A 27,426-nucleotide genomic window follows, 5' to 3' on the forward strand; every position below is an offset into this window, starting at 1 on the left:
TAGGAGAGAGTCAGTTCCCTCGTCTGGAGCCCAGTAGAGGGACTGTAAGGATAGCATCTGAAGACTGCGGTGCCAGAGGGGCGGGGGGAGCGGGACCTGTATTGGGCGCCGGAGGGGCCTTCCACCTGATTCCCTGAGGGGAGTCCCGTAGGAGCCACTCCCTGGTTTCTGCTGCCTGGGTCGGCGGATTCTGGAGAAGGAATGGCTGAAGAGGAGGTACCTGGGCGGGGGGAGAGGCTGGAAGAAGGTCAAGGGGCACTTTCCGAAATGGCTGAGGGGTTGTGGGCTCTGGCCTCAGAGGGGGGAGGACTTTTTCTCTGCTTCAGCTCTCGGCTGGCAGAGATTCCGAGGCTGTGCCGGAGAGTCTGTCCCCCTCAGAGGGAACCGGGACCAATGTAACTCTGTAACCCGGGAGGTTAGTGTCCTGGAGGAACACTTAACCTAAGGTGGGGAGCGAGGGCCAAGAATTCTGCTGCGATCGTGAGTACAGCGATGTCCTGATGAGCCCTTGGAATAGAGGCGGGGGCATGCCGTTTTAATTGGCGAAGCCACCGGGTTGGAGGCCTGGAGGAAAGGAGACGGCCGAAGCCGATCTGGTGGCTCAAGAGAGGCTTTGGGGACCCCGGCCTAAGGTTAGTTCGACCCTCTTGTCCCTGGGTTTCCGAGCCTCCGGAGAATCAATAGCGGAGGGAGGATGCGGAGGTGAAAAAACTTGATGCCCGGGCGAGGTGGGGAGGGCCCCTGTGGAGATCAGCTGCCTTGATCCCGGATCAGATGAAATGAGCGGGGCCGGAATAACATTAGCTTCCGCCCTGGGCTGCCTGGAAACGGTATTCCCTGGGCTCCCCGCCAGGGAGGGGGGGACAGAGGGAGAGTAAGAGCCCAGGTCAGAGATGGCTTGGCCTTAAGGCAAAGCAGACTAAAGTATGCGGCTTCAGCAAGCCCCCAAAGGAGGGTTGGTAAGGGACCTTTCCCTTTTAACTGGGGGGGGGTCCTTATCCTGAGCATCACCCCCTCCATGGGCTCCATCCCTAATAGGGGTTCGCTGAAATGAGTTGACCCCAAACGGATTTCTCCTCCTCCCTGTTCCCTTTGGAAGAGGGCTGTCCCTCTGAGAAGGTACCTGACCGTGGTAGGAGCCGACCTAGGCCGGGGCCTGATTGATAGATACTCATGATCGGGAGACCTCAGGAAGAATCCGGTCTGGACACCTGTTCGAGACCTTTCGCAGTCCCTTGGCGGGAAGTCAGCTCCATCCATGACCTGGTTTGTTCTGAAATCCCGACTGGCAGCCTCCTCCTGCTGTCTGGTCATTGACCCGTGGTCCTGACGCCCCTGGGGTGAACTGCGCCTGGAGAAGGAAAGAATCTGGGGAGGGGGGTGAGTAGAGATAGGAGGAGCGGAGGGTGACAGGGCTGGGGTCACCTGGAGGGACCCGCTGGATAGCCCGTCAAGTTCCTTCTCCGACGACTATGACACCTCAAGGCGTCTCTGTTACGGCACCCAATACTCCCAGATGGACTCCCATCCGAGATCAACCGGGTCTAGGCCCGTTTAGCTTCCGATATCAGGAGAGATCGGGTGAGTCCAGGTATAACAAACTGGAAGGGACCTTGTAGGTCATCTAGTCCAACCCCCAGCTCCAACAGGAGAGTATTCCAAATATTAGCCTTTACCTGGGATTGAGCTAGCAACCTCTGATTGGGAGGGCGGAGCTCCATCTCTAGGCCACCTGAGAAGGGCCTAGTGGGAAACAGGTTGGGAGGGACCTGGGAGGTCATCTAGTCCAACTCCCCTGATGGCAGGGGAGACTATACCACTAGTATTGAGTTTCCTTAGCCTGGCTGCGCAATGGTAAGACTTAGATTTGGCCTTCAGAGAAGGGCCATTAGAGGAATTATCATCTGCCGCTTTACGAAGAATAATCATATGAGAGAATACCAGAGGCGGTTGGCTCGCCTAGGGTTGAGCCCGCTGGAGGCTGGGAACCCTTATCGCTGGCCCGCGCCCCCTTTTGGAATTTAATGTACCGCGGAAAGGCGGTGAATATAAATATCATTCATCATCATCATCATCATCATCATCATTAATATGTATATTAAATTTCTTTATTCACTTATGTATATTTATATGTATGAATAAGTCTTGTATACGTGATTGATTATTGTTTCTCCTTCTATTTATTCCTTTATTTTTAATTTCAACTCTTTGAAAATGCTTGATGCTTAATCTGGATCCTGGACCAATAAGGAATCAACCCAAGTGTCTTATTTATCCAATCAGTCAAATGAACGCCTGAGGCCGAACACACAGGGTTGGAGAGATAAGGCCTCCAGCAGCTGAACTCCCAGACAACAATCGGGAGGGGAAGAAGGTGCTGCATTGCTTCGCCCTGAGCGCGGCTGCGGATTGCCAACAGAGGTTTAGGAGAGAGACTCTGTACAGGCTGATAAGGCCTGTGTGGGGAGCTGGAGAACACTCGCAGCAGAGAGAATTGCAATGGCGCCCGACTGCGAGGCGGCGCCCAGGAGGCGGCCGCCTACTTGCTGAATGTCAAGGCTGCTCAGGGCGGAATCGGGCCCCTCCGGCGAGTTAGATGCCGAGAGGGACCACGAGGAAGGGAACGCCCCTTCCTGAGATGATCGGCGTTCGGGTGGGGGGAAAACCAGCGGCGCTTTGGAGCGCTTAAAATCAAGCCGCTAACGAAGGCGGCGTGGAGATCGGCAGGCAGAAGATTCAAAGGAGATGGGGGGGGGTTAGCGCCGGAGCGCTTTTGAACCACCCGCTATCTGTCTCCCCCTGGGGGCAATGAACGTGCTCCCCTGAGTCTGAGAAGAAAACCTAATTGCGCAGAGGCTAGGGAAGAGGAAAGAGCAAATCTTCCCACGATCTTGATGGGTGAAGGAGCTGCATGAAAAACCAACAGCCTAGCCTTGACAAGGCTGGGCGAGATTCCAACGGAGGCAGCGAGCTAGCCTCCAAGCACACATGCGATTAGATCGGTTAGGGCCAGCAGGCTCTGTACCTTTAGAGGGGCGCGCTGTAGCAATCGGAAGATAAGGAAAATGGCGCCCTACCATGGGGCGGCGCTTAAATGGCGGCTGCCTGCGATGAGGACTTACAGGGCTCCTGAACAGCGGCCAAAATTCTCCCCGGGGCAATCCAAGGGCCCCAGGGGGAGGGCAAGGATTGTAGCTATTAAGCTCTCATCAGCTAGCCATACCCTTGGGATATGAACCCAGGCTATTTACATATTAGGCAGATGTATTAACCTCTAAGCCATGGGCTCTCCTTAGGCAATAAGGGGGGGGGGTGGCTAGAAAGTTAGCTAGCCTTCCCCTAGGCGCCCCCTGGGACTAGGAGACTTCCCAGGAGAATGGGAGTCGAAAATTAAGTTAAATTTGAGTATTACCTATAGCTCTATTTTAAGCTATTTAGGTCTGATCAGTTAGCCCTGCCCATCTGGGATATGAACCTAGGTTACATGCTTATTAGGTGGATGCCTAACCTCTAAGCCATAGAATATCCTCCTGCACAGGGCTAAGAAAAGAATAAAACAATACAACCTGATAAGAAGAAAGTTTTCTTGAGACGGCCAAGAGAAAACTGAAAACACTGCCTACTCTGCACGAGGCTGAGCAAAAAACTGGGGAACGCCGGCAACGGAGCCACGTGGTGGAGGGCGGAGCGTTCCTCAGTAATTAAGCTCAGCCTACAACGACGCAGACTGAAGCACCTCCCACTCTCTCTGGATGATCCGAGCAGCTCTAAGGAGAATGTGCTTAACCAAAGTAGGCAAACCATAGATTGGCTTAGTATGTTTTACAGATTTTGTATCCTGGGATGTGGAATGGGATATATAATGTATACCCATATTAATGGCATATATGTTAGTGGCAAAGTCTAGAAACACAAAATATAAATACATAAATATAGAAATAAAATTGGCTTGCATACTGAAGTTTTAATTCCATGTCCTTGGAGTTCCAGGTAGGGATAGAAAAGCTCAGGCTGGAAATTTGGATAGCTACTGTCAGAGCTACGTAAAGAATATGATATGAGGAAGCTGCCTGTGCTGTTTCCTAGGATAAGATTGTAATAATACTATTTTTTTTAAAAAAATGCTCGAGGTAGGTACATATGTAATATACAAATAAATCTAGCTATTTATAACTAAGCATGTTATACGTATATATGGAATCACTATATTAACAATCTTTGCTTAGAAAGCATGTGGATTGGATGCCATTTGGCCTAAAGAAAAAGTTGTCTCCGTTCTATGTATATTTGACATGGAGAAAAAGAAAGGCTTGAAGCTAAAAGTATATTACACCCTCTGTTCCGGAATTAGAATTCTGAAAATGTCAGTTCTGCCCCTACCAAAATCTGAACTAGCTTGCAGCCAGCATTCAAAACACACAGGGTTATGCATGGCTGAAGTCAATATGGTTGTATATGTGCATGAATGAAGTGGAACAATTGGAAATCAGGCATATGATTTGCACTGTAATGGAGCTTTTGGTTCCCTAGGGCAAAACACAATTTTTCACAGAGTTTCCCAATTTCTCTGCCGCAATAATGTGTGCTTACATACTGTAGATGCTAGTATGAATACCGTTGAAATGTTGAAATCATAGGTCTTCTATCTCTTTGGGGAATGGCTTCTATTTGTTAAGGTTGCTTTCATGTGAATGCTGTCTACAGTTATGCTGGTGTTTGAATGTGCAGCTGTATGAAGATGAGGAAACTATGGTGTGTAACACTTGAGATGGACAAGAGTGCTAACTCAACAGAGATTGAGGCTGGCTTAATTGTCTCTGATGGATTTTATTTTCAACATAACATTTTTGTGATCAAGCAAGTGTAAAGATTACAGGGGACTTATTTATACACACATGTGTAAATATATATTGCATGACAAAAAGGGATAACTTGCCAATGAGCTGCTCTAACACCTTCGATAAAACCGAGAATTTAAGGCTTAATGATGGATCTGTGTTTGAAAATATTTGGGACTCTTGTCCCTCAAGGAGTATTTCCAGGTCTCAACTGAGAATGTCTCAGTTCTGTGTAAAAGCTAATCAGAATAGAAGGACTTGTGGTAATGAGATCTCGGAGGCCCATAAACTGTTTTTCTCTTGTATTACCAGCGTGATACTCTCCGCAGTGCAGGTTTATTGTACTGCATTTTTAACCATCTATCCTTGCCTTTGGTTGGTTTAAAACTCAAAATGTATGGATAGAAATTGGCGCTGTTATTTTATTAATCTGGTTTCAGTTAAAGAGAACATTATAAATTGACGTTTTTGAGCTAGAAAAGCTCTCCCTGGAAATGCCCTTTTTTTGTGGATTTGTGCCTTTCAATTAAGGATGTAGCGCCTTGCGAGAGATATACACACCTATCAGTCTTAACTATTGTGTCTGAGAAGGTTCCTGAATGGAAATTCACTAGAGGTGGCTTCTTTTTGCTAGATTCTGGCTAAATTCACTAGAGGTAGCTCATATTGGCTAGATTCTGGCTAAATTCACAAGAGGTAGCTCATATTGGCTAGATTCTTGCATTGCACTAATTCACAATTGGTTGGAATTGAATCAGCGTGGTATATAAACCTAACCATTGTGGTTGATAAACATTGTGTTCGGTGCTAAAAGCCCATTAGGGCTTGTTCAATAAACCATGGCTAAAGCAAGTCCTGAGTATGATGAATCAGTTGTCAATTATCTGCTTTCAAACTATTTTCTTTCGGCCTCTTTGGAAATATGAATTAAACTGCATTCTCTGTTAAAATTGTGTTAATGCACAGGAGAGGCAAAATGCTCTCTGGGAGATGTTAATGTAGATTGAAGGTGACAGTCTTTAGTTTTAGGCTGTGTTCTCAATTAGCCTGGTAGTTTAAAAAGTAGGTTTTCTTCCTGATTAAAAAGTAGGTTAAAAAAAAAAGAATTTTCACATTTAGGAAAGAAATATAACCATTTCCCCTCCCTTCAAAATGTATAAATTTGAAGTCTTGAGAGATAAAATATATTTTATAGGTACATCATATAAATAAGCAATTTTGTTCCTGTTTCATTCCTTCTGTGTTCTAGTTGCTATTCAGAATTTTAATCAAGTATTTACTCTGCATTATATTATCACTTCCACTGCAGCTACTGAGTGTATGATATTGTTCTGACACTTACCATCACCATTTTCTTTTTTAAAATTTAGTTGTTACAAAGATGTGCAGATTCTTTGTCCTCTGTGTTCATTCAGGGCACTATAGCTGCTTCAGGATCAAAATCATACCTATTTATATTTACTAATTTCAAATTTTAGTGTGAAACTTCTGTTCTTCCTGAACATTTTTAACAAAAATAAAGACCAAGATACATTGGAGCTAGATCTGGGCATGGCAGGGGAAAGCAGATGTGATTAAAGCAAAAAGGAGGCGGATTAATATCAGAAAAAAAACCTACATCAAATCTGTCCACAGCTGTTTGTGTATGTGTTTAATATTTTATACATGCACACTCCAAGCATACCCGCTCCTGGGAAAATCTTCCTTTTTAAAAAGTAATGATTCCTTCTCTCTCTCTCCCGCCCCTGGGTCCATTGTGACCAATATCACCCAGCCTTAAAAATACAAAGCTTTCATTTTTATCTACCAAAATGTTTCCCCTGGCATTAGTTCTTTGTTTATTTTTGATTAAATACTTAAATCATCTTTTGTTGTTGTTATTTACCTTAACATGACATCTCCCGGGCCAGTTCATATGATGGCATTGCCAACTACAACAAAACCAGCTGCCAAAGATAGGGAGGTGAAATTGATGCTTTTTTCTTTCTAAACACATGTACAAATAATTTCCAGAACACTGGCTGCTGAGGATCTTCTTTGCCAGAAAGACATGGGCTGGCCAACACTACCTTCTGTCATTTAACAACTTTCCTTGCCTAATCAGGGCTCAGACATGGGACACTCTTTTGGAGAAAGTTATAATTTTCAGAAATGTCTCCTTTATTCCTTGACATATTGGAAAAGCTCACTGCTTCTTATTCCATTTCTTAATAATATCCCTTCCCCAATCTAATCTCTTCCTGGTTTCTTGACTGACAACTCCCATCATTCCCAGCCTGTACCCAGAATACAAAGAGTTGTAGGCAAGTAAAGTAGACAGAGAGCATCAGGTTGTGGAGGTTGCTTCAGGTTGGAGGGTCCCAAGGACACATGTTTCCCTGAAAATGGTCCCTGAAGTGTAAATTTTAGTGTGGTGTTGGAAGAAATAATTGAAGAGCAATTATATTAACTGCATTAAATTGCTTTAACATTGATTTAGTTAAATCAAATTAAACGTTTTCTGATTTTCTCATCTTGTTGATACATAATGCCTATATACTAAAAACACAGATACCCTCCCCAGCCAGATCAAGGTTGTGTTTGATGTCACTATATCCCACATGACCAACCAACCAAACAATAAAATGGATTCCACTGTTTGATAGATCTTTCAGTATACATCAGACATGGTGGCTTTACACCCTACAGCAGAGAATGCCAAGCTAATATGAAGAACTGAATTAAATAACTTGCTTCAACCTAATTATATCTAGATGGAAAATTTTTGCACAATACATATACATACATACATACATACATACATACATACATACATACATACCTAGATATATACATACATATAAAACACAATACAGAACACAGTACAGAAGCCTGATGATGGCAGATGAGATTCTGCCGAAACATTGCTACAACTTTAAAAGCACAACTATAATGACGTGGGAAAATACCCGAACAAAGCTGAATACCACACACACACACAACACACACACACACATACACGTGTGTGTGTGTGTGTGTGTGTGTGTGTGTGGTATTCAGGGTTTTGGTTATTCGGGTTTTATCCCACGTAAAATTGGAAGTATGTAGGCGATGTTTCGATGAAGTCTCATTCATCATCTTCAGGCTTGTGTCTTCGGCTTTGTGCTTCTCGGAGTAAACCCAAATAACCAAAGATCCACATACAAATACCTGCGAAAACCTCAGAAAACACACACACACACACACACACACACACACACATATACACATACACACACACAGAGAGAGAGAGAGAGTGGGAGGGGGGGGGTGCTCACTTAATGGAGTGATAGTGGAATTGGCCTTTGGGATGCTCCACTGCCTGACATGGGTAAAACATAAGCCATTTGGAACAATGGCCTAAACAATTCTAAATTTGCTCTTTTTGTCACAACTAAAGATTTGCTGGAGATTTATCGGGTAGACTGAAGAACTTTTTATAACTCTGAAGAAGCTCATTGGGGTATCTGTTCTAGCTTCACTGGGAAACTAGAACAGATAGCTTTACTTAATTCATTTGAAGATGATTTTGAATGTATTGCACAAGCAGAAATCTTGCACAGCCACCATTAATCATATGAAGTCACGTGTTCAGCAGAAGGCAAGTTAAGTTTTCTCTTCCCATCAACAGAGACTCATAGGGCAACTTGGTTATTAATCTGTGTTTGCACATGTCACTAACATTCATCGTCCTGTCTCTTTTTCATGAACAGCTCTAGACATACTACTGCACACTTCATTATCCATATTTCTCTGTTTTTCAAAAACCATGCTTATGTGTGTCTGCAGTTTTTGTTCATTTTGTTCATACATACTTTTTGTTTCTGTTATGTTATGTAGTCTTATACCAGTGGCTAGAAGCCGACCGCCATGGCAGGAATTCAGATACTACAAAAAGAACATCAGGTAAAAATAAATATTAAAAAAATGGGGGGTTTGCTAATTTTAACTTACAGGCTTTCCATCTTTTCATTTGTCTTGAATTCCTTTAAATTCTATTCATTGATTGGTTACTCTAATTATTTTAATCAGAAGCTATCATCCTTTTCCTGGGAGTTCTAAGTTAAACTAACAGCCATTTGCTTTTTGTTTCCTTACCAGCCCTAAATACATACACACATTTTGCTCAGGGATTTTTGTACTTCATGCTGTTAAATGGCTTGCTTCATAATGGCCTATGGAAGCCACAATTGGCTGGTTCCCCATATCAGGCCCAACCGTAAACCCAATTTTGCAAATCATAGTGTTTGTGATTTAACACTTCAAGCCAAAAAAACCATATTTCAGCTGATACGAACCTATCTAATGTTAGAATTATGTGTTGTACTCAGTCACATTTGGGAGTTTTCATCTGTGCTGCTGATTTTTTCAAGGCTGAAAGCTACAAAACAAAACCTCATTTTGCATTGATGACAGTTGTATAGATATCCACCAAGTCCAACATTTACACTTAGTAAAAGGAGGAAGGAGAATATGTGGTGTTATTTATTGAAATATTTAAAGTTTGCTTACCAGATTCCACTTCCAGTCACAATACTAAAAACATAGCATCCTCATCAATTTTTTTAAAGTCCCTACAAAGGGTAATTAATAGCAACAATCATGATACAGAGTGGAAAAGAAGCTGACCAGATAATGAAATACTCCCAAAAAAGGGCTTTGTTGGGCAGCCATTAGAAACAGTGAATGAGTTCTGAACACAGGGAATGTTGAGTGAGAATTATGTAATTATGCATGTCAAGCAGGAAGTTTTTATTTGTGTTGCCAACAAAGACTGGAGTGGGCTCCAAGATCTTGGATGCAAAACTCTAGATGCCTTCTAGATCAGGGGTCACCAACCTTTTGGACCTCAGGAACCACCAAACTCATAATTTTAAATCCCAGGAACCGCTAATCGGTTCTGTGGGCATCGCCTAATTTGTGGGTATGGCTTGGTGTTCATGTGACTGGCTGGACATGGCTTGTATGTAAATATTATAAATATTTATATAAATATTGAATTTTTTTTTATAAAAAAGAGCAACGTTTACCCAAAATCAGGCAAAGCAGGCAGGCAGATTGAGTTGCCCACAGAATCACAGATTCATTCAGAGATTTATCTATCTGCCATCGGCTAGCTCAGTCTGTCACATAAAATTTGCTTGCAAGCAAACTCACAAAATTAACAACACACCATGTATGTAAATATTGAATTTTTTATTAAAAAAGAGCAACTTTAACCAAAATCAAGCAAAGCAGGCAGATTGAGTTGCTCACAGAATCATTCAGTGATCTATCTATTTGCCACCAGCTACCTGAGTCTGTCACATAAATTTGCTTTCCATGAGTCTGCACTGAATAATAGAAACTTCAGTCCTAAGGGAGGTACGGCTGTACTTAAAAGCAGAGCCAAAAATCTAATGACTAGCTAGAAAGCAAGAAATCCAACCATTTCCTGCTTCCTAGCTAATCTAAATCTCCCGGCACAGCAGAACAGCTGATGGTCAGAAAAATAGCAATTTAGCAGGCAAGTTTGCCAGGCAAGGAGTGAGTAGGTGGAGAGGGTTCCTGCAGGCCATGTGGGCGGTGCAGCCTTGTGTTTCTGCGCAGCCTGGGTTAATTGCTTTGGGGTGTGTGTGCTCTGGGGGTGAGATTTCTCTGCAGCCCACCAAAATTTCTCACAGCCCACTGGTGGGCCACGGCCCGCTGGTTGATGACTGCTGTTCTAGATAGCAGCCAAGAGATATAGTAAATGTTAGCTGTTTGCTTGCTATGTCATCTGTTGTTCAGTGGTGGGATTCAAATTGCTTTACTGCTGGTTCAGTGAGTGTGGCTTGGTGGGCGTGCTTCACTCTCGCGCAGACGGTTTCCTACTGACCTCCTGAAATCCTGCATTCTCCCTGTGTGTTCAACAGCTGACGCGCAGCAATACGTTGTGCCGTGCGAAGCAGCTGAGCTTCAAAACTAGGAAATAAAAGTCGGTATAGAGCCAGGGCAGGCGGGCGGGTCCAGCAGCTGATTGTCCAAGCGAACCGATTCACTCACAGACAATCCCCAAAGGTACCGGTTCAGTCGAACTGGGCCGAACTGGTAGAATACCACCACTACTGTGGTTATCTGAAGTTTTGCACCCCAGACCTGTTGCTAAGTTCAGGCTAAGTAATCAAGTGAAAAGCTTTATGAAGTCATTCAGAAGTGAGGCCTGGAAAACAGGTGTTTGTTCTTACAGCCTTAATAACAAAGAATTCTTAACTTCAAAGAACTCGGATTACAGCAGTAGTCCCCAATCTTTCTGGCTCCAAGGACCAGTTTCGGAAGCAAAATTGTCTTCCAGAGACCGTGAGGGGGGAAATGATTTCGTGCACACAACCTAAATCCTGCGCATACACAGATGAAGCTTTGCTTACTCACCTGCTACTTGCGTGGCCCAGGGGTTGGGGACCCCTGGTTTACAACTTCAACAAGAGTCTATGGAGATTCTCAGTCATCCAGGTCATGGTTGTCCCAAAGGTGCTTTTTCAAGAGGCAACTGGACTTTCTGTTTTTTCTTTGAAGATGTTTTGCTTCTCATCTCAGAAGCTTCTTCAGCTGATGGGAGAGCCTCATCAAGATTTCTGTTTTTAGATTCTTTTGATTTGTTCACTGGATTTCCTCCCCATAGAGAATTGCTGGGAATAACATCTGTACTTCAGGCTAGCATAACTGGTGATCAGAAATGATTGGCATTGTTGTCCAACAGTATCGTTTAGGGCACAATTTCTCCATTAATGAACCAAGAGATGTAGCAAGTGATCACTTTTCCATAGATAAAAACCCTTGAAAATCTATGTCTATGGAGATTCACAAAAATCCAGGTCATGATTGTCCCTAAGGTGCTTTTTCAAGAAGTAACTGAACTTTCTGTTTTTTCTTTGAAGATGTTTTGCTTCTCATCCAAGAAGTTTCTTCAGCTCCTAACTCTAACCCTTGAAAAGCTATTCATTGCAACTACAGATTCCATAACAAACCATAATTACAAAATAGAATAGAGAAGGAGTGCATTTATTCACACCACCCTTTATGCACGATGGGGAGGAGATTAATTTTTCTTTACTTAGTTTATATAAATTATAGCTTGCTCACAAAAGAGCACCCGGAACCCGAGTTAGATCATGGAATGAGATCCTGGGTTGAGAACAAATGTAATTATAACTTTGCTTCTTTTTGGATGGAAAAGCAAAGTATGGGTTACTTCAACCTACAAGATGAAACTTTTAGTCTTTTCTCCTTCTATGTAAAAAGGGAATACTTCTACCTATAGGTCACTGTTGCTCATTCTTGTAACTGCCAATAATGGTACATTGTGCCTAAATGTAGCCTACTATGCTTTTTACACACACACACACACACACACACACACACACACACACACACACCCAGCGTAAGAAATGAAAGGCCAACTCCACTGAGAATAAGCAGATTAATTAAGATTTGTCTGCCATGACATACAAATGAAGTAGTTTTTCTCTGTAAAAAAAAAACAAAACACCTCAGGGATATTTTTATACCAGATATGTGGCAGACTGCATTTTCACAAAATTCGTGACTAACTTTAATCCTAAATGAGTAGGCTGAGAAGAGCTTTGTATTTTTAATCATCTCTTTCTTTGTGTGGTAGTACTGATGTCAGCCTTACTGATTCAGCTTTTTTCAGAACAAACTTTTTAAGTCTTTGTGAGTAACATTGTTTAAACTGTTTAGGATATGACATGTTTAGGAGTATGATTGGACTCTAAGAGACCACACCTAGAGTACTGCATCCAGTTTTGGTCACCACACTATAAAAAAGATGTTGAGACTCTAGAAAAAGTACAGAGAAGAGCAACCAGGATGATTAGGGGACTGGAGACTAAAACATATGAATAATGGTTACAGGAACTGGGCATGGCTAGTCTAGTGAAGAGAAGGACCAGGGGAGACATGATAGCGGTCTTCCAATATTTGAGGGGCTGCCACAGAGCGGAAGGGATCAAGCTATTTTCTAAAGCGCTTGTAGGCCAGACAAGGAATAATGGATGGAAGCTGAACAAGGAGAGATTTAACCTGGAAATAAGGAGGAACTTTCTGACAGTGAGAACAATCAATGAATAGAACAGCTTACCCTTGGAAGTTGTGGGAGCGCCATCACTTGAGACTTTCAAGAAGATATTAGACTCCCATCTATCAGAAATGGTGTAAGGTTGGGCAGCGGTTTTGACTAGATGATCTACAAGGTCCCTTCCAACTCTGATCATCTTTTATCTATTATCTAAGAGGATGAGAGCAGAAGTCTTTGATTTTACCCTTGCTAGTTGCTTGGGGCTATTGGAAAACATCGGTCAGTATTATCATTACCACTTTTAAAGTGTGTTTTCTGAAATGGATTTGTGAAAGCAGCTAAGGCTATAGTTAACCAGGATTCTCATCCATAGAAAATAATAGTAAATGGAAGCTTCAGGCAGACACTTTGCATCCAGCAGAACTGATGGGAGCCAATGCTAACTATGCAATATGTGTAACTAGACAACAGAAAACTGATGAACGTGTGAAGGACTGCTTTTCCTTGTGATGCAACTACCAATAGCCCTGAGAAACCAGCCATCTGCAAGAGAATTGGTGGGGGAAAGAGAGGAAAGGATTCCACCCCAATCCTATGATGAGAATGAATGCATGAATCAATGATAAAGGAGGCTGAGCATGGATTGTGTTGTATAAATTTGACAATCAACTTTTAGGCAATCCTATTCCATAAATGAGCAAAACTGCTGGTGATTATAAGGAAGGCCACTGAATGTTGCTCTAAGCTGCTTGGAAATTAAAATTAAATAAATGCATTGTGTTAGAACTTAAATAAAAGAATTCTTGTACCATTTGATTTAGCATCCAAGTGAGTATAGCAAAAGTGCTGCTACATTTGGCCCCTACTGAATTTGATTTGTCTGGAGAATTCACAATCTCAAACACCGAGAGAGATATCTGAGAGAGAGATCTATCTACCTTCCTGGAAAGGGTGATGAATTAAATTTACTGAGGACACACTAAAATGTTATAGGCACTAAAAAAAAAAAGAGAAGCACGAATTTGATAACCATGTTTGCAAATACATATTTGCATTACAGATGCATTTAACAGGACATTTAATTCTTTCAGTGTAAAGTCTCTGAAATAACTTAATCACATCGTGTGTATCTGGCAAAAGATTAATTTCTAGGTATTAAATATCAATCCCATGTAATTCCAAGACACTGTGGGCAATTGGGGTTAAAGTTAGGATGAAATTAATATAACAAAGTCCTAAATAAGTGGAAAAGAGAGCCAGTTTGGTCTAGTGGTTAAGATCCAGGCTGGAAACCAGGAGACGTGTGGGTTCTAATCCTGCCTTAGGCATGAAAGCCATCGGAGGAGTGCCTTTGGCCAAATCAGACTCTGGCTGGGCTCAGTTAATTCCAACAAATCAATGTTCAGTTGATCTGAAAAAGCGAAGCCTGCCCTGCGGGTGGGGAAGGGGGGAACAGGACATGGAACACCAGGGCCAGGGGCGGGTGGGGAACCTAAATAATTGGAAAGGGGATTAATCTAGCTGTTGGTTTATTGCCTGCTGTGAAGAGCATCTGAAAAATGAAATTCAGTTGGTTTTCTGTCTGCTACTGAACATCCAGCTGAGAATTTGCAGCCACCAGTAATGATTCATTGCCAATAAGCAGAGAATTCTCAAAGGCAGCGAAGGTCTTAGTGCCTATTCAGATTAATAATGCAATTTTCCTTTCCTCTTCTGCTCCTACAATTTTTACATGTTTGCTGATAACGTGGAACATAGGCAAGATATGCAATCTTTCTATCTCTCTCTCTTTTTGCATTTAGAATTGTGTCAGGCTATGCAAACTGTACATCCGTAATTCATGCTGCATTTTCAAACACTGATGTTTAAATTTGTTTAAATTGTTCAGGTTCTGTGATTTCAATAAGATTGCATTATTTTGTAAATACATCTTTCTACATATAAACTACAATGCCAGACTATCTAACTGACTGACTGACTGACTGACTGACAGTCTGTCTGTCTGTCTATCTATCTATCTATCTATCTATCTATCTATCTATCTATCTATCTATCTATCTATTATGGCTGAAGAATTCTGGGAGTTGAAGTCCACAAGTCTTAAAATTGCCAAGTTTGGGGACCTCTGATCCAGGCAGCATAAAACTGATTTAGAATCTATGCTTGGGACAAGTATTGGACTCTCAGACTTCGCACTGAAACTCTAATTTGGCTCAGCCCCACTACTTGTTTTTAACTATCCAAACTGTGTCATTTAGAGTTACTCTCCACACTAGGACTATAATTATGAAGCATATTTTACCTATTAGGTTATTAACTACAGGTGGTCCTTGACTTGCAACCATTTGTTTAGTGATCATTTAGATCACTAAAATTTAGAAATTGAAAAAAGTGACTTGCAACCCGTCGTCACACTTATGAAGTATCCCCATGGTTAAGGCGAAGAGCCGTGGTGGCCCAGTGTTTAGAATGCAGTACTGCAGGCTACTTCTGCTGACTGCTGTCTGCCTGCAATTTGGCAGTCCATATCTCCCCAGGCTCAAGGTTGACTAGCCTTCCATCCTTCTGAGATTGGTGAAATGAGGATCCAGATTATTGGGGGCAAAATGCTGACTCTGTAGACCACTTAGAGAGGGCTGGAAAGCACTGTGAAGCGGTATATAAGTCCAAATGGTATTGCTATCAGAATTTAGGCACCTGGCAACGGACATGTATTTATGATGGCTGCAATGTCCCCGGGTCATGTGGTTGTCATTTGTGGCCTTCCCATCTCGCTTCCAATAAGCAAAGTCAATGGGGTAGACCAGATTCATTTAACAACTGTGTGATTCACTTGACAAGCGCAATGATTTGCTTAACCATGGCAAAAAGGTTGTAAAATTGGATGCGACTCACTTAAAACCGTCTTCCTTAGCAATGGAAAGTTTGGTCCAAACTGGGTTCGTAAGTTGAAGATCACCTGTAGTTATGATATCAGGTTTTTTTTTAATGCCTGATGCTTTCAATATCATTTTAAAAACAATATTAAAAATATGAAATAATATTTAAAGTACTATATTGATAATATTTATCATTTAAAAATATATCTCCTTAAACTTGCATTAAGAAGTATCACTGCATGGAGTGGGATGAACATGGCATGGCTCAGTTTAATGATGGATTATTCCTTTTCCCAAAAATTTCAGGTAGGTTTTTTTTTTTTAAATAGACATAACAATATTTTCTCTTTTTTACTGTGGTCTTCATTTTTTTTAACCAGGGATTGAACAAACTTGAAGTTTTCTTAGAAAATAATTCATTGACGTGATGATTGTTGCTTCTTAATCTATTGCAGGAGAAAATTTTGACCAGAGTCCCTTGAGAAGAACTTTCAAGTCAAAAGTCTTGGCTCACTATCCCCAAAACATAGAATGGAACCCCTTTGATCAAGATGCCGTCAACATGGTACGTAGAGAAACGTCTTCTAAAGGAGTTTCATATTCTAGTCTTCATCTACTGCTCTTCTTACATGTTTCAGTTCACCTGTATTTCCATTTCAGTCCTTAATTGAAATGGGGAATTTTGATTAAGTGAGGAGGATTAACCCAAATTTCTCTATTCATACATACATTTATGCCCAAAGATTGGGCTGTAATCAAATGTGTGAAATCAATAATGGATTCACACTTCACTGTAAGTTACAGTATTTGTTCAGGTTAGCCTGACCATGGTTTATAGGTCAGCATTGAGTCGCCATGGGCGAATAGGCAGCAAAATAAATCCAATGAATGAATGAATGAATGAATGGCTGTGAGGTCACCCTGTTGAGGCTTATCTAACTAACTGTCAAAGCTGTGAAATATCACAATATATGAATTCAGCCCCTGTGTCATCTTCAGCCTGAGGAGAAGTTAGAACCATGGTTCTCCACCTTTTCTTCACCATGGACCCTCCCTTAAATAGCTTTTGTGGTCATGGACTATGGCCACAGAAGCCCAAGATTTAACTTAAGATTTAAATCATAATACTTGTCCAAGTCTTCATGGATCCCCTGGTAATGACATTGCAGCCCCACGCAGACCTCTAGTTGAGAACCACAGACTTACAAAATACTTTCATGCAGCTAAGTAAAGCTAAAGTTAGCTGCAAACCTTTATTTCCTCCCTCCTCAAACCTTTATTTCCTATGCTTTCTAAATTCCAGTCTTTTCCTTCAATAGGTCGGTATTTTTACATTTGTCTTAGGCTCAATACTTACAGCAATTCTACCACTGTGTAGTAGAAAGTTTGGAACGTATCATGCTTCTCAATGATATAACAACAAATGAAATATCCCTATGCTTCTCACTCATAATAAAAGCTCTTCCTTATAGCATAGCTTGCACAGTATCTGATTACTGTATACAGTCAAAGAATTGTGAATTCTTTAATAAGCTACAGGTATCCCTCACAACCATGATTGAGCCCATAAGTTTGATTATAAAGTCACAGTGGTCATAAACCGTGTCACCACATGATTGTGCCTGATTTTATGACCTTTTTTGTGTCATTAAGTTAATGTATTGATATAAAACAAATGCTGCTTTGAGGCTCAAAAGACCAGTCCACATATGAACGTTCAGTTAAACTGATGTATTGCTACTCATAGCCTATGCACAGGAATCTTCTCGACTAACAGAACCTGCTTGGGATTAGGTAAGGCAGAATGGAATTCAAGGAAGGTTGGATTTAGCTCACTTGTGGCTACGTAGAGATTCTAGGCTGATCCCTCTTTAAACTCTGCCATTAGATTCTACCATTCCTTTCCCTACGTGTTCAGTTGTTAAATGAGCTCATTGTTTGCTATGGAGTATTTTTTGCTGGAAACCAGAAGTAAACAATGGTTTCTGGCAAAAATGTTGTAAATCACAGTCACATGTCTTTGGGATACTGCAACTACCCATAAATGCTAGTTGGTGTCCAAGCATCCAAATACTTTTAAGTACGGATCGTAAGTAGCTTTTTCAGGGTCCATCATAACTTTGAGTGGTCACTATGTGACCAGTCATATGTTGAGGACTGGCTGTATATACATTCATGAGGAGTAACCTAATGTCCACCAAGGCATCATCAAGACTTCTGAAAACTTCATGTTCTTAACTTTTAAAGAGACAATGACGATTTGCTAAATACCAGAATTCTTTTTTTTCTTCCTGTACTCAAGCTTTGTAATATTGTAATATGAAGGGTTGAGTGATGGAAACAAGTCTTGTGGAACATGAACAGTTTTCTCTTAATATTAAGCGCTGAGAAATGTTGCTCATTTCTTTCAGAATTAATATTGTTCTTACCTTGTATTTTTGTCTGCTTTTTATATTAGCGAGTAATTATTTTTTTTTTTTGCAGAAAAATGCTCAAATATTTTTAGGTTAATCTAGAAAAGCCTTCTGCTTTTACTCTATGCTAATTGAACTGCAGATGGCAAAACATCAACAGAACGTTGTTTAATGGAAGTTAGCTAATGGAAAGGGAGCAGTTTCATTTTAAGAACTGCAAAACTCTGTTTTTCTACAGACTTTTCAGAGTTGTGCCACGCATGTTTAAACTGCTCTTTTTGCATATGGTGATGGCTGTTTCTTGATCTTTGATTGGGCAAAGTGCTTCAGGGAATCCCTGCTGCATTATGGGGAATTGCTAGGGAGTAAGATTGGTAGTTCTATAAGCACTTGAGCAGGATACTTTCAAATTAGGTTTTGTTCAATGGTTTAAAACATTCATACACACCCAGGTGTATTCTTCAAGTTACACAGAGAATTAGTTCTGAAACCGTTAGCTTGGAAACTGGCTGGTTCCCACACATTATAGTGTAATTAAGAGCAGAGAGGTTATCGAAGTGTCTATGTGCTGCATCCTTGGTCTACCCTTCTCAACTTTTGCTAATTGATAAGAGTCTGTCCTTCAGTTGGTGGCAAAAGTATCATCTCTCCCAATTGATCAACACTTTAGATCTGTACAAACTGGGTTTTCATTTGAGTGGTCTCGTATTTTGTCAAGAAGCTCCAAGCAATTGAATAATTAGAGTGGAAAAGGAGCTTCAGGTCTCTCGTAGTGGCTTCCTATTTGATGAAACCGACCCATTTGCTGTTGAGGGAAAAAATGGCATTCAGTGGGACATGTATGCATGTCAATCATACGCCAGTGGACAGCACAATTTTTTTAAAAGCTTCATGAGACTTCCAGAGGTTTGGCAGCTTTGGCACTTGAAGTGTTGCCGTATTGAAACTCATGCTAACAAAATTCATGAAAATCTCCTTTCATACACTTTAACAAGTACATCAGAAATACTGTAGTGAACTCATGCTTCACTTTCCTCATCTTTTCCTCTTTTTTCATGAAATATTTCCAGGAGATTGTTTCCAAGAGAGTTTTATACAGATTAGTGCATTTGTATAATGATGAATTGGATTCCCTTTAGATATGGTGTTTAGACACACATTTTTAATTGACATACAAAATATTTGCTACTATTAAATTATATGACTATGCCTATACTTTTAGCCTTAATACCGGGTTATGTAATTGACATGCATATAATATTCACATCCTTTTCAATTTTAATGCCCATTACTTGCTAAGGAAATAGGCTTTTTGTTAACTGCTTTCTTGAGAAATCTGTAGCTAATTCACAAGGTTATAAATTAATTTTAAGAACTATGGCAAATTTCATTGCTACACAATTATGTAAAAATTGGTGGAGCTTGAGACTGGGAATTGTGACTTTAAGAATGTTGTGTTTAACTAAATGGTAAGAAAGTGGGGACTTTTTTTCAGCCTTAGTTTCTTGTCAATAAGCATTATTTGCTTTATCAAATAAGTACTATGTACAACATAGAGTAGATTAAGACCCAGGCCTTGTCAACTGAAAAGTTGGCAGTTTGAGACCCAAGTACTGCATGATGGGGTGAGCTCCTGTTTCTGGCCCAGCTCTTGCCAACCTAGCAGTTCAAAAGCATGCAAGTGTGAGTAGATAAATAGGTACCACGGTGCTGGGAACATAACAGCATTCCATGCACCTCAGTGTATAGTCATGTCAGCCACATGACCCTGGAAGCTTCTTCAGACAACGCTGGCTCACTTAGCTAGCAAATGGAGATGAGCACCCCCCCTAAAGATGGACACAACTGGGCAGGGAAAACCTTAACCTTTATAGATTTTTCAGTATAGGAATGGCCATAACAGACATTACGATGCAGCTGACAGGTGCATTTTCCTTGTCTCTTCTCACAGCTATGTATGCCCAAAGGGCTGTCCTTCAGGACTCAGTCAGACCTCAGAGATCCCCAGTTCCATTCGTTCATCATTACTCGGGAAGATGGGTCCCGCACTTACGGATTTGTACTCACGTTTTTTGAGGTGGTCACGAGCAAGCAGATCTGCGCGGCCATGCAAACGCTTTATCAGATGCACAACGCGGAGCAATGCAACAGCGTCTGTGCCTCGTCGTCATGCAGCATGGACTCTCTGGCCAGCAGCCTGGATGAAGGAGACTCCACGTCCCTGGCTAAAATGCAGCGCTGCAACTCGTATGACATCAACAGGGACACACTGTATGTTTCCAAGTGTATATGTGTCATTGCTCCCCTGCCTTTCATGCAAGCCTGCAAGAAATTCCTCATCCAGCTTTACAAAGCAGTCACCTGTCAGCAACCTCCACCTTTGCCTCTGGAAAGCTACATACATAACATTCTTTATGAAGTACCTCTTCCGCCCCCAGGAAGGTCCCTCAAATTCTATGGGGTTTATGAGCCTATTGTCTGCCAGAGGCCAGGCCCCAATGAACTCCCCCTCTATGACTATGCTCTCCGGGAAGCCTTTGAGCTACTGGGCTTGGAGAATCTTATTCAGGTGTTTACATGCGTCCTCCTAGAAATGCAGATTCTTCTTTATTCTCAAGGTAAGTGGACTTCTCCTAACCTGACTGTGATTTTGAGTTTTTTTCTCTTCTTCCAAAGTACTGACGCCGCCAAATGTAACATTGCGACGATATGGCTTTTATAGCACCACAATAAAGGGTGTTTTCATAAAAAGGAAAAGGTATTCTGATGTTTCGTTGGATGGAGGAGGATGGGTCTATGGTTTCTAAACGCTATCTCCTGTCTAGCAAACAAACAAATTTAATCAAGAAATAAATACTAAGGACCAGTGATAAATTTTGTCTCCCTTTTCTTTGTATATAGATCTTTCCATAGCACACTGGATAACCTGGCATCATTTGCCTCCAAAATAGCACTAGCACTTAAGAGTTATATACCACTTTATAATCCTTTGCAGCCTTCTCTAAGCTGTTTACAGGGCCAGCATATTGCCCCCAACAATCTGGCTTCTCATTTTACCGACCTTGAAAGGATGGAAGGCTGAGTCAACCTTGAACCGGTCAGGATCAAACTCCAGACAGTGGGCAGAATTTGCCCACAGTACTGCATTCTAACCACTGCACCATCAGGATTCCTTATATATAGTGCCATATAAGAAATCAGTTAGTCAGACAGACAGACAGACAAGAAATCTACCAACCGAATGATGTGGATAAAGGGAGGGAAAGTTTGAACTGCCTACCATATGCCAACCACAGAGGTTTTTTGGCTAAGAAGGGATGTATTAATAAGATTTATTAATAATGGGTGACTCCTTACTGCAAAAATTACAACCACACCTTCCCCCTGTGCAAGATTGCAAAAAATAAATCAACTGACAGATTCTTTGAAAGTTTACATTACCTGCAGGGACAAGCTAAAGGCAGGACATTGACACCAAAAGCAGTAACCATCTTCCAAGAAAGCTATAATTGTCTGGAAGTTAGGAAAATGCTTATTAATTGATAAAATCAAAGATTTATGTGTCAATATTTTTCTGGTTTTAAATAGCTTTGTGGAAACACCATACATAGTTTGAAAGCAATTATCCCTGAGAGTGATTAGCTTCTTTAAAATAATTTTCCACATGGAAGTTTTCTTATGCCAACAAAAAATGTAATAAAATTTGTTGGATGGAGAAAGAATAGATATTTCAGTAGTTTAGGAATAGTACTGTTTTGAGACTGATAACACAGGTTTCTAGAGAGACGTAATAAAATATGATTGCCACAAGATTGAGGTCGGAGGATAAATTAAATTGTTAGTTCTGTATTAATAGAATGTAAGCGAGTCTACAAATAATCCAAAGAAGGAAATAGAATTTTCTAACCTTTTACTTTAAGTCTGTCAGCCCTCCAGCTAAACCAGATAGGAAACAGTACCAGATGGGCTAATGCTACTTTATTGTAAAGCTACAGGAACAAAATCTTGAAAGTCTGAAAATACAAATCTGCCTTTTAACAGCCTGATTTGTTAGGGCAAGTTCTTGCTAACTCTCTTCTTCTGACCCTTAAGCCACTGGGGGTTCCTCCCTCTCTTGTCTGAGGGTTCTTTAAGCAGCATCTCTTCCTGCACCCCTCAAAATCATTCCCAGATAACATTACAAATCCCTTCTCTGTCCAAGAGCATTAAATAACACCCCCCCCGAACATTTTAATGATAGTATATATCAGGGGTCCCCAACCTCGGCAACTTGAAGACTTGTGAACTTCAACTCCCAGAATTCCTCAGCCAGCATAGCTCTGAGAGCAAGGACTCGGAGGATGAGTGGCCTGCGTGTGATGCAGGGATGGGGCCAGGACTGTCCAGAGAGTGGGTGCTTTGGAGCTTGTGGAGTCTGGCAGCAGTGATGCAGAGGACCCCAAGGAGCCTGTGCCCAGTGCGTGTGCGCACAGGGCTGCTCAAAGGAAACAGCAGCTGCAGCAGCAAGGACGACTCGGGAGTAAGGTTGCAAGGCAATGGCCCCTCTCTTAAGGGATAAAAGCCAGCCCTCAGAGATGGGATTCTTTGCAGGAAGCAAAGAAGTTCTTGCACTTCAAGTCCTCGTGGAAGTTCGGTCTATCCTGGTTTGTTTTCGGAGACTTTTAGCTTTGAATATTTCCTTGCACTTAATCTTGTGTTCTTGGCAGCCTTGCACAACCTTGGCAGCCTTTATCTGAGACAATTAGTTTTAATAGCGCTTTGCTGTGAATGAACAGAATTTACAGAGACGCATTAAATAGATTTTTACTTTTATCTATGTTTTGCGTTTGTTGGATTTGAACAAGGCTTGGGTCAGAACATAAAGTTGCCAAGTTTGGAGACTTCTCGTATATACCATTCCTCAGCAGAGCTTCCAAAGCAGTTTGCCCAAACACAGTAATATATCTATGAAATATGATAAAATTGCCAGAAGGGTTTCCCCCTTCCTTCTAAATACAGGTAGTCCTTCACTTGAAACAGTTCATTTAGTGACTGTTACAACAGCACTGAAAAATGACTTGTGACCACTTTTTACACTTACTTTTTACATTGTGGCCACCCCATGGCCATGTGGTCAAAATTCAGATGCTAGGAGGCAACTGGCTCATGTTTATGACGCTTGCAGTATCCCAGGATCATGTGATCACCCCTTGCAGCCTTCTGTCAAGCAAAGTCAGTGGGGGAGCCAGATTCATTTAACAACCAAGTGGCAAGAAAGGTTGTAAAATGGGACAAAACTCACTTATGAAATGTGTCACTCAGCAACAGAAATTTGGGGCTCAATTGTCGTAAGTCGAGGACTACCTGTATATTAAACATTGTCCGATAACAGCAGCAACAACAATAGCAACAAAAAACAAAATATTGCTTTTGGCCTGATAGTTTTCTCTTCCAAGAGCATTCTGAAATTTTCTGGAGTTCCTGCCCTGATGGAAATGAAACAATTGGCCACTTCAGAAGCCAGTGCTCTGCTTTGAAGAACTGAGGTTCTGCAAAACTAGCAAATTGGATTTTTGCCCCAAATCATAGCAGGAGACTGGGGAAGTCTATGGGCATCTCTATTTTTCAACAAATGGTGTCTGATAGCAAGTATGGCATCTTCCTCCTGTTCTTCCTCCTCCTCTTCCTCCTCTTTAATACAGTAGGGATGCCCTCTATATTTGAAGCTCCTAGAAACCCTAGCCTACAAACCAGGGGTATCAAACCTGCTCACATCGCGGGCCGTATCGTGATATATCACGATGTTTTCTGCCTTTGCGGAGCCAGGGTGGACGTGGCCTGCATGGGCTATATCCAGCCCATGGGTCGCCAGTTTGATAGGCCTGCCATAAACCATAGGCCAGTCTTCCTCAATCTTGGCAACTTTAAGATATGTAGACTTCAGCTCTCAGAATTCCCCAGCCAGCCATGAGTTAAAGTCCATATATCTTAAAGTTGCTGAGAAACACTGCCATAGGCTACGCCTGCTGAGAATTCTGAGATGCGTACAGCTGAGAAGGTTGATTTAGGATACTGTACTTGGTGGAGTGTATGTTTGGTGACTGATTGATAGGCTCATTGAAGCTGGAGTGGAAATCCATTATATTTAATGGAGAACCGTGGGAGACATGCATTTTTAGACTAGCTCAGACCACGAGCAAGAAAGAAGGAATGACACTCTAGTGTATTGTCAATGAGAACATTACAAACTTTGGTTTCATTATTAATGTGCCTCAGGTGGCTGAGGAAATCAAAATAGCGTTCTTGTTTTTTTGCAAAAGTTTATTTTGTCTGGCTTTTACTGTTCTTGGGAAGGATTAATTAGGTTGGAATTAAAGAAAACTGTGGATTTCCAGGGGCCTCTTTCCTTGTCATTCAAATTTAAATTCCTGCATGAACGCTCATCAAACTGGTTTTTTTCATGCTGGAAGCTTGGTAATGTACTCTGATGTAGATCAGGCATAAACATGGGTAGCATATTTGAGAAATAAAGTAGTTTTATTCCTCATTAATGTTTCCCCAGCAGAGAGATAATGGGAAGTCATATAACCGGTGACGTGTGATATTTACAGTACATGTGTCTCAAATTGAACTGATCTGTATTTTCTGAGGTCATAGTTTAGAGCAGGGCTGTCAAACTCGTGTCCTGTGGGCCAGATGCGTCACGCGCTGGCCACACCCACACCCAGTGTAGTGAAGGGGGGGGAAGTCCAGATACATCACGTGACGCTGCCGTGACGATGCGAGTTTGACACCCCTGGTTTAGAGGCACCCCTCAAAATCAGTTCTTGAAATAGTATTTAAATTATCTCTTTCTCAAGCATCCATTTTGAATGTTTTTGTTAAGTATGCCACTAGTTTTATTTGGAACTAGACACACAGACAAAGGCCTGGTGCTTAACTTCTTTTTGTTTGTCTTGTTTAATACATCTTATTTTATTCATGGGTTGTACTTGAGCTTAAACTCTGAGAATTGTGTATTCATTAATCAAAAATTACATTACTGTTGTGACTATTTAAGTTTCAGAAAGCAGTGCTGTTAATACCGGTGGCGGCTGCTAGTTCTTTGAATTTTGATTTGCCATAATCAGTTGGAATAAATGCTGTCAAAATACTTGTGAAGATAGTACTTTATGGAAATGGGTTTAAAATACCTCCTAAGGATTAACCTCTGTAATTAATTCTCATTCTGCCTTAAAGTGAATTTGCATGCTATCTAAACATTTCATAGCTTGCTTTGAATGGCAGTTCTAGAGTTAATAATTTAACCCATTTTAAACAGGTTAGTAGGAGGTTAACCTACTACACATTAAATCAAGTCAATAAATGCCTATTACAATGTGTATCCTGTGGATTTAAAAATTGCTTTGCAGTTGCCATCTGCTGGGCATTGAAAATGCACATGAGATTTTGAAAGTAATGGTATTTATTTGAGAGACAATTCTGTTTTGGGTTTCTTTGTTTAGACTATCAGCGTCTGATGACTGTTGCGGAAGGGATCACCACTCTGCTATTCCCATTCCAGTGGCAACACGTGTATGTCCCCATCCTTCCAGCCTCACTGTTACATTTCCTGGATGCTCCTGTACCTTACTTGATGGGCCTCCAATCCAAAGAGGGAACAGATCGTTCTAAGCTGGAACTTCCTCAAGAGGTAAACATTGCTTAGCCCTTCATGGCTTAGGACCGGGTTATCTGAGGGAACTGTCTCTTGCTGGTTATATCCGCTAGAGAGGCAAGGCAAGGAATGTTGTAGGTCCCATCTCCTAAGGTGGTACAACCGATGGGATGTTCTCTGCAGTGGCTCCTTTTGTTTGGGTTATCATCCCTGCAGAGATTTAGACTAGCTCCCACTTTGACACAGTTCTGTAAAGTCCTGAAGACTTGGTTCTGTCAATGGGCCTGGGAAACTTAGAGTGAGATGGAACTGGTAAAATGTTTCATTTCACCCCTGTCAAGGGGTGAGGGGTTATTGTTTTTTTTTTAATATATGCTGAGTTTTTACTGTTAGTAACCCACCCAGAGTCCCAGAGACTGAGTGGATGGCAAATAAATCTTCCAAATAAATAAATTAACAGCAGCATTTCCAGTGCAAAGTTATGGTTCCCTGGGTGAAGACTTTGTTGGGCGTTCTGATTGTTTACACTGATGTGAGTGGAAATTCAAATATATCTTGTGAATGCAGAACAGGGAAGTGTCAACAATTAGATCCAGGCACTGTAATTAAAATATCTCCCCACTTCACATTCCCAGGCAGACACATAAGAAGATAGGTAAGAAAATTTACTGCTGAGAAATAAGAGGCCATAGGTACAAAGATATCTTAACAGAACTTGGTGGCCTTGTCCTCTATGTATTGTTAATCTTCAGGTTTAAAATCCCGGGCCTCTTTGGCTTCTGTTTTCTGAGCCTTGAAGGTTTCTGCCATCTGTCTGCTTCTAAAATGATATTCTGGCATAAAAATCAGAGCTTCCCACTTCATCGGCTTCAATTCTTACAACAGGTCAATTCTTATGCGGGTGTACTTTGGAAGGTGCAAGAAAATGAACGGAGCATGTTAAAGCAGGTTTGACATTTCCTAGGATTACAAGGTTCACTAAAGAAAGCAGTTGCTTGTTCTTCTAAAAAGATGCATCCATTTTAAGGTGTTGGAAAAAGGTGCTGTATATACAGATGAAGCTCAACACACTACGCAGCCACAGTAAATAATTTATACTACAAGGAACTTGCTCCTCTTTGAGGATTGGGAGGAAATGATAAAAAGACTTGCTGTATATTTAGATAAAGGTTTTAATGAAATCTGCATGTGTTTAGCATAGTTTACCATTTATTCTCCCCTTCATTTTTTTCCACCATCTGCCAAGCTGAAAAAGAGGTCATAGATGCTTGCTTTTGATTAGTTTTTTTTTTTTTTAAAAAACCAACATATGCAAATTCTGGATTATTTTCCTCCTCCTATGATTTTCTTCTTGATCTTCAATTTCCAGTTTGTCTGGGAGAGAGACAGTCCAAGGTTGTTGGATTGCAAATCACAATAAACAAATCATGGAATGTACTTCTGTGGTTTGCACCATCAGCCAAATTAAGTTTTAGAAACAGTTGTGTCTGTTTGTAAATAAAGGGCTATAGAAAACAAATGTTTGGTACTTGCTCTGAACAGTGGCAGTTGGGTTAAAGATTACAGCCTCTGTCTTAAGGAATTA

At 41.3% G+C, this 27,426-nt stretch overlaps 1 protein-coding gene across 4 annotated transcripts in view; it reads left to right on the forward strand.

Annotated features, from left to right (window-relative positions):
* Positions 1–27,426, forward strand: part of DENND5B (DENN domain containing 5B) — a 117,752-nt gene that overhangs the window by 42,940 nt on the left and 47,386 nt on the right. For 2 of the 4 annotated variants that reach the window (XM_087935017.1, XM_026720166.2), the window contains exons 2-5: positions 8,697–8,762; positions 16,247–16,356; positions 20,157–20,823; positions 25,690–25,877. In XM_087935017.1, coding sequence (XP_087791143.1) covers positions 8,697–8,762; positions 16,247–16,356; positions 20,157–20,823; positions 25,690–25,877 — 1,031 coding nt within the window. The remainder of the gene's footprint in view (positions 1–8,696; positions 8,763–16,246; positions 16,357–20,156; positions 20,824–25,689; positions 25,878–27,426) is intronic. The other 2 variants (XM_026720242.2, XM_087935018.1) reach the window with 1 other exon arrangement.

This window comes from Pseudonaja textilis, chromosome 5 (genome assembly GCF_049901715.1).
Source record: "Pseudonaja textilis isolate UNSWEBS1 chromosome 5, rPseTex1.2, whole genome shotgun sequence".
NCBI lineage: Eukaryota > Metazoa > Chordata > Lepidosauria > Squamata > Elapidae > Pseudonaja > Pseudonaja textilis.